Consider the following 15,448-nt stretch of genomic DNA (forward strand, 5'->3'; position numbering starts at 1 on the left):
GGGCAATTAGACGTAATCTTATTCACAACATAGACGTAATTACTTTCTGTCCTATTGTTACTCATAGGTAATTATGCTCCGCTATATTGCTCGTTATGGGATAATTGCATTAAAATAATCTATATAGCTACTCATGGAGCAATTAAGAAAAGCCATGGGGGGCAATCCTATTCCCTGCAAAGGGTGTGAGTTGCCGTTACAACGGCAAGTAAACCCCGGCAACGGCACTCAAAGTCGCACCCATCGCAACCCCTTCTAGTACTGACCTGGCACATTTTTGTATGCAGCCCTATGGGGCTGCGAATAAATAAAATGATATGTTCTGACAGGCTGAACAATGAATGTTCCTTCTGTTAACATAAAATTGTAAAAAAAAATATTCCAGTACTTACCAAAAATGTTTATTACTAAAAGACAATAACAATTATTCTGGATGAATATGGCACATTGTAAACCTGAGTAAAATTGGTCCCTGGCTGGAATGGTATGCTGGGACTGGTAACAGTGGTAGAGCCACAGGTTGCGTAACCTAAAGACTGTCCTATAATCTATTCTGCACATACATACAAGGAAATGTAGTGGGCTTAAAAACAAACAAACAAAGAAACAGTACCTATCTGGAATCCCATGGCAGACCACATTGTTTACGGAGGTGCACACAGATTTGGGGAACCCGCCATAACCTAATGGGGATGGATAAGCATTTTCACTAATAATACTCCGATGAACAAATAGATCTATTTCTTCAGTTGTAATGCCAATCTGGAATGGGGAGAAACAAAGAGTAAGATAGCATTGGTTATGACTAAATTATGTACAATCATGTATGATATAAGTATGTACTGCAATGTGTCCTATGGGTTTCTGTTATTCCAAACTTAATTAGTGTCCCTAAGCCAACGTCACTTCATTGCACAATTTTTGGCAATAAGCAATGCACGCTATTCAATAAGCAATGCACGCTATTTAAGAGTTTTGCAGATCAGGCATGACTGCGTTACTTATCGGACCCGATTATACCAGGTTTAGAAGCACAAAGTGGCTAAATCCATGCAAGGTACTGGTCAGCGTGCCCAAGCAGCTGACTTTTTGCAGACTCATGCAGTTGCAACTATTGGCAGTTGCAGAGGTGGGATGCAGCGCCACACCTCTGTAGCTGCCACATGTCGAAAGTGATCAGTAAACAACTGAATAGCGGCCATCAGGTGTCCTTTATTTATGGACGCCCAAGCAACTGAATTGCCTATGAGTCGTTAACCCAAACCATTTTAATTAATGGGGATAATATGTGCCAATTACAAGCATAACCCCTTTTCCTTTACTTTTTTTTAATAAATAATTTGTGACTTACATGAACTTAAATTATCCGCTACCAATAATATGAATCATTAGCATAAATTTGCATGAGTAGAAACAGCCATATGCAGCATGTGTTAACCATTCTTATCAAAAGAAGTGATCTAACATTGTAGAGCAATATTTTATTTTACAGTTGCATTTGTGAGCCATAAAAATATTGAGAAGGATAAATTATTTCAAGAAAAGGTTAAATGCAGAGTGGGACTAATAACTTGGGCAACGTATTTAGGCCCTCATTCCGAGTCGTTCGCTCGGTATTTTTCATCGCATCGCAGTGAAATTCCGCTTAGTGCGCATGCGCAATATTCGCACTGCGACTGCGCCAAGTATCTTTGCTATGAAGAAAGTATTTTTACTCACGGCTTTCTCATCGCTCCGGCGAACGTAATGTGATTGACAGGAAATGGGTGTTACTGGGCGGAAACACGGCGTTTTATGGGCGTGTGGCTGAAAACGCTACAGTTTCCGGAAAAAACGCAGGAGTGGCCGGAGAAACGGGGGAGTGGTTGGGCGAACGCTGGGTGTGTTTGTGACGTCAAACCAGGAACGACAAGCACTGAACTGATCGCACAGGCAGAGTAAGTCTGGAGCTACTCTAAAACTGCTAAGTAGTTTGTGCTCGCAATATTGCGAATACATCGGTCGCAATTTTAAGATGCTAAGATACACTCCCAGTAGGCGGCGGCTTAGCGTGTGTAACTCTGCTAAATTCGCCTTGCGACCGATCAACTCGGAATGAGGGCCTTAATTGGTATCTTTCTAAGTGTACATGTCAACATTTTAATGTTTTTCCTTTTTTTATAAATACATAATGTACACATATAATATACACAAATATTATAAATATCAATCCTGCTCTAGTGTACTTTACAAGCTACATTGTACATAAAATACATTGGGGGTCATTCCGAGTTGTTCGCTCGCAAGCTGCTTTTAGCAGCATTGCACACGCTAAGCCGCCGCCTACTGGGAGTGAATCTTAGCTTATCAAAATTGCGAACGAAAGATTACCAAAATTGCGAAAATACATCTCTGTGCAGTTTCTGAGTAGCTCGAGACTTACTCGGCATCTGCGATCAGTTCAGTGCTTGTCGTTCCTGGTTTGACGTCACAAACACACCCAGCGTTCGCCCAGACACTCCTCCGTTTCTCCAGCCACTCCCGCGTTTTTCCCAGAAACGGTAGCGTTTTTTCACACACTCCCATAAAACGGCCAGTTTCCGCCCAGAAACACCCACTTCCTGTCAATCACATTACGATCACCAGAACGAAGAAAAAACCGTGAGTAAAATTCCTAACTGCATAGCAAATTTACTTGGCGCAGTTGCAGTGCGGACATTGCGCATGCGCACTAAGCGGAAAATCGCTGCTATGCGAAAAAAATTACCGAGCGAACAACTCGGAATGACCCCCATTGTTTGAATACATTGTGCTGCATCACCTAGTGGTCATAAGTGGTACTGTAACAGTTTATTCTGCTGTTATCTATATTATTTTCAAACAGTTTCAGTACTCTAAACAGGTTTGATTCAGGTGCCCGACAGCCAGGATGCAGTGGTCAAAATCCAGACTCCGGCAACCTGACTGCCAAAATCCTAACAGGGGTGAGAACGGAAGCTAACTCTAACTCTCCCTCCCAGCCTTACCCTAACCACACCCGCAGTCTAACCCTAACCTACCCCCCCCCCCGCAGCCTAACCCTAACCTACCCCCCCACAGCCTACCCTCCCCTCGCAGCCTAACCCTAACCTATCCCCCTGAAGCCTTACCCTCCCCCTGCAGACTAACCCTAACCTCCCTCTTATATTTACTTTCAGGATCCAGGCTGTTGGCATTCCGGCGTCGGCATTCTAACAGGTGTCATGATTCCGGCACCCCGTATGTCAGGATGCCAACTACACCCCCTTTAAACAATTATGACAGTAGTTATTACACATCTGCCAAGTGTATTTTTCTTGGGCAGACAAAACTCAGGGGGTGATGGATCAATCAGTGAAAGGAGTGGAGAAGTTGGCCAATGATTAAGTTGCCCATAGTATCCAATCAGATTTTAGCTATACTTTATCAAGTACATTCTATAAAATGATAGGCAGAATCTTATTGGTTGCTATGCGCAACTTCTCCACCTGCTCTCTTTAAATAGGTTTGATAGGATGATCTCTCCCTAGGTCTGATGTATAGAGCAGTATGGATAAACTGCACTGGCATCTGAAAATGCGTGTTTGGCTACTACAATGATTAATCCTGTATGTTGCTGTGCATTTTAGGTCCTTGTGGTGTGGCTGAGTTTTTGGAAATCTTGTATCCCTAAGTATTAAAATGTAACGTGTGTGACTTTATACCAAATATTAGGTGTCCCCCTTTGACCAAGTGAATGTTCTGGGAGGTAAACTTTTTGCCTTCATTACCTTTAACATTTTCCCGGCCATAAGTAAAATATGACGGGCTAGCTGACAAGCCTGACGAAGCCCTTGAATCTGATCTTCGTCCTTAATTTCAATGGAGTCTCCCCAGTCGGGCACAATGCCTGTCGTCACATAGTCTGGCTTCATTATGTGCTTGGAGGAAAAGGATTGGAAATGAAGATCAGAAAGCAGCATGACAATGGGATCATTTTCTCAGACAGTCCCTCCTGCTTCATGGCAACTTGCCCTTTGCATTCGAGGAGTGACCTTCATGAGCTACCAAGCAGACCCTCAAGGCTTCTTCAGCGTTCCTTCCCGTGCCTTTCTGAACTTAACATTGCCTATTACAAGAAACTTACACAGCCTGCGAACTGTGGCAGAAACAAATGTGTAATAGCAGAAGCTTCCCGACACATATTTAATCAATGCAACAGTTATAAAACACCTAAGTTGTTTTTTTTATTCTGCATTAAAATGACATAAAAGCTGCGGATAACAGAAAAACATTTATTGAAATTATTTTAGTAATGAGTCGGAAATTGAAAATTTGGTTATTATAATGTGACACTTCTGTTGAAGCATATGGCTTCACTTTGTTTTGCTTGTAGTACTCAGATACTTGACATGTAAGAAAACACTTTAAAGGAAAACTTCCCATTCTCTGGATGAGGAACTGATAAAGCTGTCACTATGGCTTTCTCCACATGCGGTCCTCAGTGGCGGGATTTTATGTTCTATAGCTGCAGACGTTCAATGATAATCCATAAGCGGTCCGCCTGCTGAACATTGATTGACTAGACGTACATGTAACTCACTTGTGTCCCTACGGTATTCTTATCTGTATAACTTTTCTTGCCCCCCCCCCCCCCCCCCCACCTGCTTATCTGCTACCTACTTGGCTGTTGTATAGCAATCTGAAGACAAATTCCTAGTATACGGGCCTGAATTGCAAACCTGGTGAAAATAATTAACCAAGCCAGGGCTTGATGGAGGGGCCTGACGGGGACCTGAGTCTTTTATTCTTTTTAAAAGTGGACATGGCCACACCTCCATGATTAGGGCACGCCCCCCAACTTTACCCAGTCCCCGTGCAATCTCTCTACGGCACTGACTGGAAGTAATCTCAATCAAATGGCCACCTATGTGTATAGGAGCAAAAATAAGATTTTACTTACCGATAAATCTATTTCTCATAGTCCGTAGTGGATGCTGGGGACTCCGTCAGGACCATGGGGATTAGCGGCTCCGCAGGAGACAGGGCACAAAAGCAAGCTTTTAGGATCACATGGTGTGTACTGGCTCCTCCCCCTATGACCCTCCTCCAAGCCTCAGTTAGGTACTGTGCCCGGACGAGCGTACACAATAAGGAAGGATCTTGAATCCCGGGTAAAACTCATACCAGCCACACCAATCACACCGTACAACTTGTGATTTGAACCCAGTTAACAGTATGATAACAATGAAGTAGCCTCTAAAAAAGATGGCTCACAACAATAATAACCCGATTTTTTTGTAACAATAACTATGTACAAGTAATGCAGACAATCCGCACTTGGGATGGGCGCCCAGCATCCACTACGGACTATGAGAAATAGATTTATCGGTAAGTAAAATCTTATTTTCTCTAACGTCCTAGTGGATGCTGGGGACTCCGTCAGGACCATGGGGATTATACCAAAGCTCCCAAACGGGCGGGAGAGTGTGGATGACTCTGCAGCACCGAATGAGAGAACTCCAGGTCCTCCTCAGCCAGGGTATCAAATTTGTAGAATTTAGCAAACGTGTTTGCCCCTGACCAAGTAGCTGCTCGGCAAAGTTGTAAAGCCGAGACCCCTCGGGCAGCCGCCCAAGATGAGCCCACCTTCCTTGTGGAATGGGCATTTACAGATTTTGGCTGTGGCAGGCCTGCCACAGAATGTGCAAGCTGAATTGTACTACAAATCCAACGAGCAATAGTCTGCTTAGAAGCAGGAGCACCCAGCTTTTTGGGTGCCTACAATATAAACAGCAAGTCAGACTTTCTGACTCCAGCCATCCTGGAATTATATATATATTTTCAGGGCCCTGACAACGTCTAGCAACTTGGAGTCCTCCAAGTCCCTAGTAGCCGCAGGCACCACAATAGGTTGTTTCAGGTGAAACGCTGACACCACCTTAGGAAGAAACTGGGGACGAGTCCGCAGTTCTGCCCTGTCCGAATGGACAATCAGATATGGGCTTTTGTAAGACAAAGCCGCCAATTTTTACAATCGCCTGGCCGAGGCCAGGGCCAACAGCATGGTCACTTTCCATGTGAGATATTTCAAATCCACAGATTTGAGTGGTTCAAACCAATATGATTTGAGGAATCCCAACACTACGTTGAGATCCCACGGTGCCACTGGAGGCACACAAGGGCTGTATATGCAATACTCCCTTGACAAACGTCTGGACTTCAGGAACTGAAGCCAATTCTTTCTGGAAGAAAATCTATAGGGCCGAAACTTGAACCTTAATGGACCCCAATTTGAGGTTCATAGACACTCCTGTTTGCAGGAAGTGCAGAAATCGACCTAGTTGAAATTTTTTCGTGGGGCCTTCCTGGCCTCACCCACGCAACATATTTTTACCACATGTGGTGATAACGTTGTGCGGTCACCTCCTTCCTGGCTTTGACCAGGGTAGGTATGACCTCTTTCGGAATGCCTTTTCCCTTAGGATCCGGCGTTCAAACCGCCATGCCGTCAAACGCAGTCGCGGTAAGTCTTGGAACAGACAAGGTCCCTGCTGGAGCAGGTCCTTTCTTAAAGGCCGATGCCACGGTTCCTCTTGGAACAGACTTGGTACTTGCTGAAAGCAAATCCCTTCTTAGCTCCCGAGGCCATTAGTCCTCTGTGAGCATCTCTTGAAGTTCCGGTTACCAAGTCCCTCTTGGCCAATCCGGAGCCACGAGTATAGTTCTTACTCCTCTATGTCTTATAATTCTCAATACCTTGGTTATGAGAAGCAGAGGAGGGAACACATACACCGACTGTTACACCCACGGTGTTACCAGGACGTCCACAGCTATCGCCTGAAGGTCTCGTGACCTGGCGCAATACCTGTCCCATTTTTTGTTCGGGCGGGACGCCATCATGTCCACCTTTGGTCTTTCCCAACGGTTCACAATCATGCGGAAAACTTCCCGATGAAGTTCCCACTCTCCCGGGTGGAGGTCGTGCCTGCTGAGGAAGTCTGCTTCCCAGTCGTCCACTCCCGGAATGAACACTGCTGACAGTGCTATCACATGATTTTCCGCCTAGCGAAAAATCCTTGCAGTTTTGCCACTGCCCTCCTGCTTCTTGTGCCGCCCTTTCTGTTTACGTGGGCGACTGCCGTGATGTTATCCCACTGGATCAATACCGGCTGACCTTGAAGCAGAGGTCTTGCTAAGCTTAGAGCATTATAAATTTGCTCTTAGCTCCAGTATATTTATGTGGAGAGAATTCTCCAGACTTGATCACACTCCTTGTGTGACTGCTCCCCAGCCTCTCAGGCTGGCCTCCGTGGTCACGAGCATCCAATCCTGAATGCCGAATCTGCGGCCCTCTAGAAGATGAGCACTCTGTAATCACCACAGGAGAGACACCCTTGTCCTTGGATATAGGGTTATCCGCTGATGCATCTGAAGATGCGATCCGGACCATTTGTCCAGCAGATCCCACTGAAGAGTTCTTGCGTGAAATCTGCCGAATGGAAGTGCTTCGTAATAAGCCACCATTTTTACCAGGACTCTTGTGCAATGATGCACTGACACTTTTCCTGGTTTTAGGAGGATCCCGATTAGCTCGGATAACTCCCTGGCTTTCTCCTCTGGGAGAAACACCTTTTCCTGGACTGTGTCCAGAATCATCCCTAGGACCAGCAGACGTGTCGTCGGAACAACTGCGGTTTTGGAATATTTAGAATCCACCCGTGCTGTCGTAGAACTACTTGAGATAGTGCTACTCCGACCTCCAACTGTTCTCTGGACCTTGTTCTTATCAGGAGGTCGTCCATTTTCTTTGAAGACGAATCCTCCTTTCGGTCATTACCTTGGTAAGGACCCGGGGTGCCTTGGACAATCCAACGGCATCGTCTTGAAACTGATAGTGACAGTTCTGTACCACGAACCTGAGGTACCCTTGGTGAGAAAAAGCAAATTTTGGGACATGGAGGTAAGCATCCCTGATGTCCCGGGACACCATATAGTCCCTTTGTTCTTTGCTATCACTGCTCTGAGTGACTCCATCTGGATTTGAACCCTTGTAAGTGTTCAAATTTTTCAGATTTAGAATAGGTCTCACCTAGCCTTCAGTACCACCATATAGTGTGGAGTAATACCCCTTTCCTTGTTGTCGGAGGGGTAATTTGATTATCACCTGCTGGGAATACAGCTTGTGAATTGTTTTCAATACTGCCTCCCTGTCGGAGGGAGACATTGGTACAGCAGACTACAGGAACCTGCGAGGGGGGAAACCTCTCGACATTCCAATCTGTACCCCTTGGATACTACTTGTAGGATCCAGGGGTCCTGTACGGTCCCAGCGTCATGCTGAGAACTTGGTAGAAGCGGTGGAGGGCTTCTGTTCCTGGGAATGGGCTGCCTGCTGCAGTCTTCTTCCCTTTCCTCTATCCCTGGGCAGATATGACTCTTATAGGGACGAAAGGACTGAGGCTGAAAAGACGGTGTCTTTTTCTGCAGAGATGTGACTTAGGGTAAAAAACGGTGGATTTTCCAGCAGTTGCCCTGGCCACCAGGTCCCATGGACCGACCCCAAATAACTCCTCCCCTTTATACGGCAATACATCTTTGTGCCGTTTGGAATCTGCATCACCTGACCACTGTCGTGTCCATAAACATCTTCTTGCAGATATGGACATCGCATTTACTCTTGATGCCAGAGTGCAAATATCCCTCTGCGCATCTCGCATATATAGAAATGCATCCTTTAAATGCTCTATAGTCAATAAAATACTGTCCCTGTCAAAGGTATCAATATTTTTAGTCAGGGAATCCGACCAAGCCACCTCAGCTCTGCACATCCAGGCTGAGGCGATCGCTGGTCGCAGTATAACACCAGCATGTGTGTGTATACTTTTTAGGATATTTTTCAGCCTCCTATCAGCTGGCTCCTTAAGTACGGCCCTATCCGTAGATGGTACCGCTACTTGTTCTGATAAGCGTGTGAGCGCCTTATTCACCCTGAGGGGTGTTTCCCACCGCGCCTTAACTTCTGGCGGGAAAGGGTATACCGCCAATAATTTTCTATCGGGGGAAACCCACGCATCATCACACACTTCATTTAATTTATCTGATTCAGGAAAAACTACAGGTAGTTTTTTCACCTCACACATAATACCCTTTTTTGTGGTACTTGGAGTATCAGAAATATGTAACACCTCCTTCATTGCCCTTAACGTGTGGCCCTAAAAGAAAATACGTTTGTTTCTTCACCGTCGACACTGAAATCAGTGTCCGTGTCTGGGTCTGTGTCGACCGACTGAGGTAAATGGGCATTTTACAGCCCCTGACAGTGTTTGAGACGCCTGGACAGATACTAATTTGTTCGCCGGCCCTCTCATGTCGTCAACCGGCTTGCAGCGTGTTGACATTGTCACGTAATTTCCATAAATAAGCCATCCATTCCGGTGTCGACTCCCTAGAGAGTGACATCACCATTACAGGCAATTTGCTCCGCCTCCTCACCAATATTTTCCTCATACATGTCGACACACACGTACCGACATACAGCACACACATAGGGAATGCTCTGATAGAGGACAGGACCCACTAGCCCTTTGGGGAGACAGAGGGAGAGTTTGCCAGCACACACCAAAACGCTATAATTATCCAGGGACAACCTTTATATAAGTGTTCCTCCCTTATAGCATTTTAATATATATACATATCGCCAAATCAGTGCCCCCCCCTCTCTGTTTTAACCCTGTTTCTGTAGTGCAGTGCAGGGGAGAGCATGGGAGCCTTCCCACCAGCCTTTCTGTGAGGGAAAATGGCGCTGTGTGCTGAGGAGAATAGGCCCCGCCCCCTTTTCGGCGGGCTTCTTCTCCGGAGTTTTAGATATCTGGCAGGGGTTAAATACATCCATATAGCCTCAAGGGCTATATGTGATGTATTTTTCGCCATACAGGTATTATACATTGCTGCCCAGGGCGCCCCCCTCCAGCGCCCTGCACCCTCCGTGACCGCTGTGTGAAGTGTGCTGACAACAATGGCGCACAGCTGCAGTGCTGTGCGCTACCTGATGAAGACAGAGTCTTCTGCCGCCTGGTTCCGGACCTCTTCATCTTCAGCGTCTGCAAGGGGGGTCGGCGGCGCGGCTCCGGGACGAACCCCAGGGCGAGCCCTGTGTTCCGACTCCCTCTGGAGCTATGTCCAGTAGCCTAAGAATCCAATCCATCCTGCACGCAGGTGAGTTGAAAATCTCTCCCCTAAGTCCCTCGATGCAGTGAGCCTGTTGCCAGCAGGACTCACTGAAAATAAAGAACCTAAAAACTTTTTCTAAGTAACTCTTTAAGAGAGCCACCTAGATTGCACCCTTCTCGGCCGGGCACAAAAACCTAACTGAGGCTTGGAGAGGGTCATAGGGGGAGGAGCCAGTACACACCATGTGATCCTAAAAGCTTGCTTTTGTGCCCTGTCTCCTGCGGAGCCGCTAATCCCCATGGTCCTGACGGAGTCCCCAGCATCCACTAGGACGTTAGAGAAAATAGTTTTAGAATAGGACATAGGAGATCAGTACGTACTCCCGCCGGGCAGGATCCCGACACCGGAATCCCGACCGGCACAATCCCGACAGGGGGGGGGCGAGCGTAACGCAGCCCTTTGCGGGCACGGTGCCTCACTACGCTCGGCACACTAATTTATTCTCCCTCTATGGTTGTCGTGGACACCCACAGAGGGAGAATATGTCGGGATTGTGCCGGTCAGGATTCCGGTGTCGGTATTCCGACCGCCGGGATTCCGTCCGGCGGCATCTTGACCGCATCCCGGACATAGGCTAATATGGACTAACGCTATCTGAAAATTTAGCAGCCGCCACAGAAATCCACAGGGAATGGCACGTTGCAGCACATCTCTTCCTTATCTGCTGCAGTCGCCCACTATATACATCCTGGGACTGCTTGAAATGTGTGAATCTATCCAGTGAAAACACCTGCTAACCCGCAAATTTCTGTTGATAAATATGCACCTACAGATGTGTCCTTATATGCCTACCCTCTACATGCCATACGGCACGAATGAGTCTCTCTTACAGGTGTAGCCTACCGTCTTTTTCTTTACATTTTATGTCTTATCTGCATTACAGACGCAGCGAAGCACCGCTGACAGTGTATTAGACACTGGGCTGTGACTTTAACCACACAGGAGTTAGTATAAACATGTACAAAGTCACAGATGAAGCCCAGCATTGTAGCACTTTGTATACAGATTCAGACTCATTCACACACAGGTGTACAAATTTATCAGCGCAATCTAGCAAAGTAGCTTTGTCACGTGCACTTGTTTTATTTGCATGAATAAGATGTACATTTTGATTTGGAACAGTCAAGTCACTGGGGACCTGACGCGCCAAGAGGGGCTGTTTAATGTGACTAAAGCAGCAGTGTCTGAGGACATATCTGTATATCTCAACAAGTTTTTTGGGTTTTGATTTTTTACATAATGTCTGGCTTGACATGAGACTCAGCCAGCTCTGCATATAATACAATTCTAAATTTTGCCCCCCAAACCATCTCTCCCCACACCTGCTGCCATACAGACGGTCCGACATACAACATTATGAAATGTAAAAAGTTCTGGGGGACAGATACACATAACTGACCATTTGCATTGGTAATTTGGATACACACAGACCTGTAGATTACTTTTGCTAGTTAGAATAAGCAATGCAGATTCTATTAAGTACTGTGAGGACTGTTTGCTAACAAACTGATTATTGTCTACTCGCCATACAACTTTTACCCACAACTACAGTGGAACTTTCTGCGATCAAGACTCTCTGAGCACTTGCTGCGATGGCAGGTAAATTGCAGTGCCTTTTGCCAGCGGTATATGATGCAAGATATATTATTATCACAAGCAGACTGTTATTCCAGTTCAGTAAGATAATAATGGTTACGTAAAAAAAAAGAATAAGAAAAAAACATATAAAAAACTTTATTACAGGAGCTTATGTTTTTCTTCAAAGGTAACCGCATCAGCCTCAATGTAGACTCATCACATTCACAACAGTCTGTCTAATGATGAAGGTGCAGGTTGGACATCGACCATAAAACATCTTATTTACTTAAATCATTTACTAACATTATGGCACATTTTACAAGACCGCTGGCCACTTCCTTGGAGTTGATGGCCACCTGCCGATGTCTGCATCATTGGAGAGATTGCCTGTAACTATCTGTCTTGAGACTGGGCTCACCTATCCACTGATTACCTATTCTTCATAACACTATCTGGCTGGGAGTGAAGTACATGCGGCTCTGTTGTTCAGGATTTAAATCCCAGACCAGGATTTTAGTCCCTAGGCTGTCACTGGATGAATATACTTGATCAGTAGTGCAGTCAACCTTTATATTGACTGGGAAAATAATCAGATAATAGAAATTACAGTTACCTCAGGAATTAGATGAGCGGGGGAAACTGTACCTGGCCAAACTATACTATAAGCAGTGCTTCTTTGTCTTCGCAAAGAGAAACATCTCCTTTGTTGAATGTTTAACTGCCTGTGTAAGTAGATATGATTGATTGATGGAGAGAAAACTCTATGACAGCCAGTCACATAACCTGCAAGGAGAGATGTGAAAAGAAAAATATCAGTTAATATATCCTTTCATTTTTTAGACATCATCACGATAAACTGTTTAAATCAGCGCTCGTCATTAACGGAACTTTCCGAGGGAAAGTGAAAACACTAACTTTTCTGTTCTTCTGAAACTCCATTTGCTATAAAATACATCAGCACATCTGAGCTAATTGAGAAATAAATCTGTATAGATGATATGAAACCAGCTTGCTTAACTGCCTGTATTCTAAAGAGAAGAAGACCATAAAACATGCGCAATCACTCAGCTTTAAATGTTTTGATGCTCCATAGACAAACAAGGCTAAACTTGAGGATATCTTCTAATAAATAATTAATATGCGGTAATTAACCCCAATGCACAGGATTCAATTAACAGTGACTGTTAAGACTCTTTTCCCACACATAGGAACAGCAAGAGTTTAAAGCCCAAGACCAAGAGGTGTTAATACTTGCCATGCCACAGAGCAGTATTGGGGCAGAGGGGGTGCTACCAGTCCAGCCCCAAGTTCCTTACTCAGCTCATCACAGGAGCATGTAACCACTTGGGCTTCAAGTCCAGGACCACCAGGCCCCAAAATCACTGCACCCCTTATAATATGGATAGTTCTGCCACTCTAGTTGGAGGAATTCCTGAGTTTAAAAGTATCTCCAAAACCCACACGGTGAGAATTAACTATTAAAGGGTTACATAAATATCTCCTGATTGGCAAGGATTGTGGGAATCAGATCCCAGCTGTTCTGATATTGGGGAAAGGGGGGTGTTCTGATATTGGGGAAAGGGGGGACTCCAAAAATAATTGGTTGGTCATTACCATAAAATGGAACAGTATCCATTAATTACACTTTTCTCTTACGTCCTAGAGGATGCTGGGGACTCCCGTAAGGACCATGGGGTATAGACGGGCTCTGCAGGAGACATGGGCACTATAAAGAACTTTAGAATGGGTGTGCACTGGCTCCTCCCTCTATGCCCCTCCTCCAGACCTCAGTTAGATCCTGTGCCCAGAGGAGATTGGGTGCACTACAGGGGAGCTCTCCTGAGTTTCTCTGATAAAGAATTTTGTTAGGTTTTTTATTTTCAGGGAGCACTGCTGGCAACAGGCTCCCTGCATCGTGGGACTGAGGAGAGAGAAGCAGACCTACTTAAGTGATAGGCTCTGCTTCTTAGGCTACTGGACACCATTAGCTCCAGAGGGAGTCGGAACGCAGGTCTCCCCTCGCTGTTCGTCCCGGAGCCGCGCCGCCGTCCTCCTCGCAGAGCCGGAAGATAGAAGCCGGGTGAGTATAAGAAGAAAAGAAGACTTCAAGGCAGCAGAAGACTTCAGATCTTCACTGAGGTAAGCGCGCAGCCATTGCTCCCACACACACAATACACACACTAGCGGGCACAGATGGGTGCAGGGCGCAGGGGGGGCGCCCTGGGCAGCAATAAAACCTCTATGTCTGGCATAGATACTGCGGAAGCAGTAATTCTTTAAATCCCCCGCTAGTTTGAGATATTTTGAGCGGGACCGAAGCCCGCCGCTGGAAGGGGCGGAGCTTGGTTCCTCAGCACTAACCAGCGCCATTTTCTCCACAGAGATCTGCAGAGAAGCTGGCTCCCCGGTCTCTCCCCTGTTGAACACGGTGACACAGGGCTGAAAAGAGGAGGAGGGGCACTTGTAAGGTGCAGTGAGTGTATTACACAGTAATTTAATATAAAAGCGCTATTATCTGGGACATTATTTTCCAGTGTCAGTTGGCGCTGGGTGTGTGCTGGCATACTCTCTCTCTGTCTCTCCAAAGGGCCTTATTGGGGAACTGTCTCCTTATAACTATATCCCTGTGTGTGTGGGGGTGTCGGTACGAGTGTGTCGGCATGTCTGATGCGGAAGGCTCAGCTAAGGAGGAGGTGTAGCAGATGATTGTGGTGTCGCCGTCGGCAACGCCGACTCATGATTGGATGGACATGTGGAATGTTTTAAATGCAAATGTGACCTTATTACATAAGAGATTGGACAAAGCAGAGTCCAGGGAAAGAGCAGGGAGTCAATCCACGGCTTTGGCTGGGTCACCGGGCCCTTCTGGGTCTCAAAAACGTCCCCTATGCCAAATAGCAGACACTGATATCGACACGGACTCTGACTCCAGTGTCGACTACGATGAAGCGAGGTTGCACCCAAGGGTGGCAAAAAGTATTCATTATATGATTATTGCAATAAAAGATGTTTTGCATATCACAGATGACCCCTCGGTCCCTGACACGAGGGTGCGCATGTATAAGGAAAAGAAACCTGAGGTAACCTTTCCCCCATCCCATGAGCTTAACGAGTTATTTGAAAAGACTTGCGAAACTCCTGATAAAAAACTGCAGATTCCCAAGAGGATTCTTATGGCATATCCTTTCCCTGCACAGGACACGGTACGTTGGGAATCCTCACCCAGGATGGACAAGGCTTTAACACGCCTGTCCAAGAAAGTGGCGCTACCGTCTCCGGACACGGCAGCCCTCAAGGAAACTACTTTAAAGTTTATTTATGCGCATACAGGTGCTTTGCTCAGACCAGCAATAGCATCGGTATGGGTGTGTAGTGTAGTTGCAGCTTGGACAGATACCTTGTCAGCTGACCTTGATACTCTAGATAGGGATACCATTTTATTAACCTTAGGCCACATTAAAGACGCAGTCTTATATATGAGGGACGCTCAAAGAGGCGTTGGGCTGCTGGGTTCGAGAGCCAACGCCTTGGTGATTTCTGCTAGGCGCGCCCTGTGGACCCGCCAATGGACGTGTGATGCCGACTCAAAGAAACACATGGAGGTTTTGCCATACAAAGGTGAAGTTTTATTTGGGGAAGGTCTCGCGGACCTGGTTGCCAC

The 15,448-nt window shown here is 46.1% G+C and overlaps 1 protein-coding gene across 7 annotated transcripts in view; it reads right to left on the reverse strand.

Moving 5' to 3' along the window:
- METAP1D (methionyl aminopeptidase type 1D, mitochondrial) overlaps positions 1 to 15,448 on the reverse strand; it is a 451,273-nt gene that overhangs the window by 249,598 nt on the left and 186,227 nt on the right. For 4 of the 7 annotated variants that reach the window (XM_063933468.1, XM_063933465.1, XM_063933467.1 and 1 more), the window contains exons 2-4: positions 12,433 to 12,570; positions 3,768 to 3,917; positions 614 to 762 (exon numbers count right to left, since the gene is read on the reverse strand). In XM_063933468.1, coding sequence (XP_063789538.1) covers positions 614 to 762; positions 3,768 to 3,911 — 293 coding nt within the window. In that variant the 5' untranslated portion in view covers positions 3,912 to 3,917; positions 12,433 to 12,570. Of the gene's footprint in view, positions 1 to 613; positions 763 to 3,767; positions 3,918 to 12,400; positions 12,571 to 15,448 lie in introns of all 7 variants that reach the window. The other 3 variants (XM_063933469.1, XM_063933463.1, XM_063933464.1) reach the window with 1 other exon arrangement.

This window comes from Pseudophryne corroboree, chromosome 7 (assembly GCF_028390025.1).
Source record: "Pseudophryne corroboree isolate aPseCor3 chromosome 7, aPseCor3.hap2, whole genome shotgun sequence".
Lineage (NCBI taxonomy): Eukaryota > Metazoa > Chordata > Amphibia > Anura > Myobatrachidae > Pseudophryne > Pseudophryne corroboree.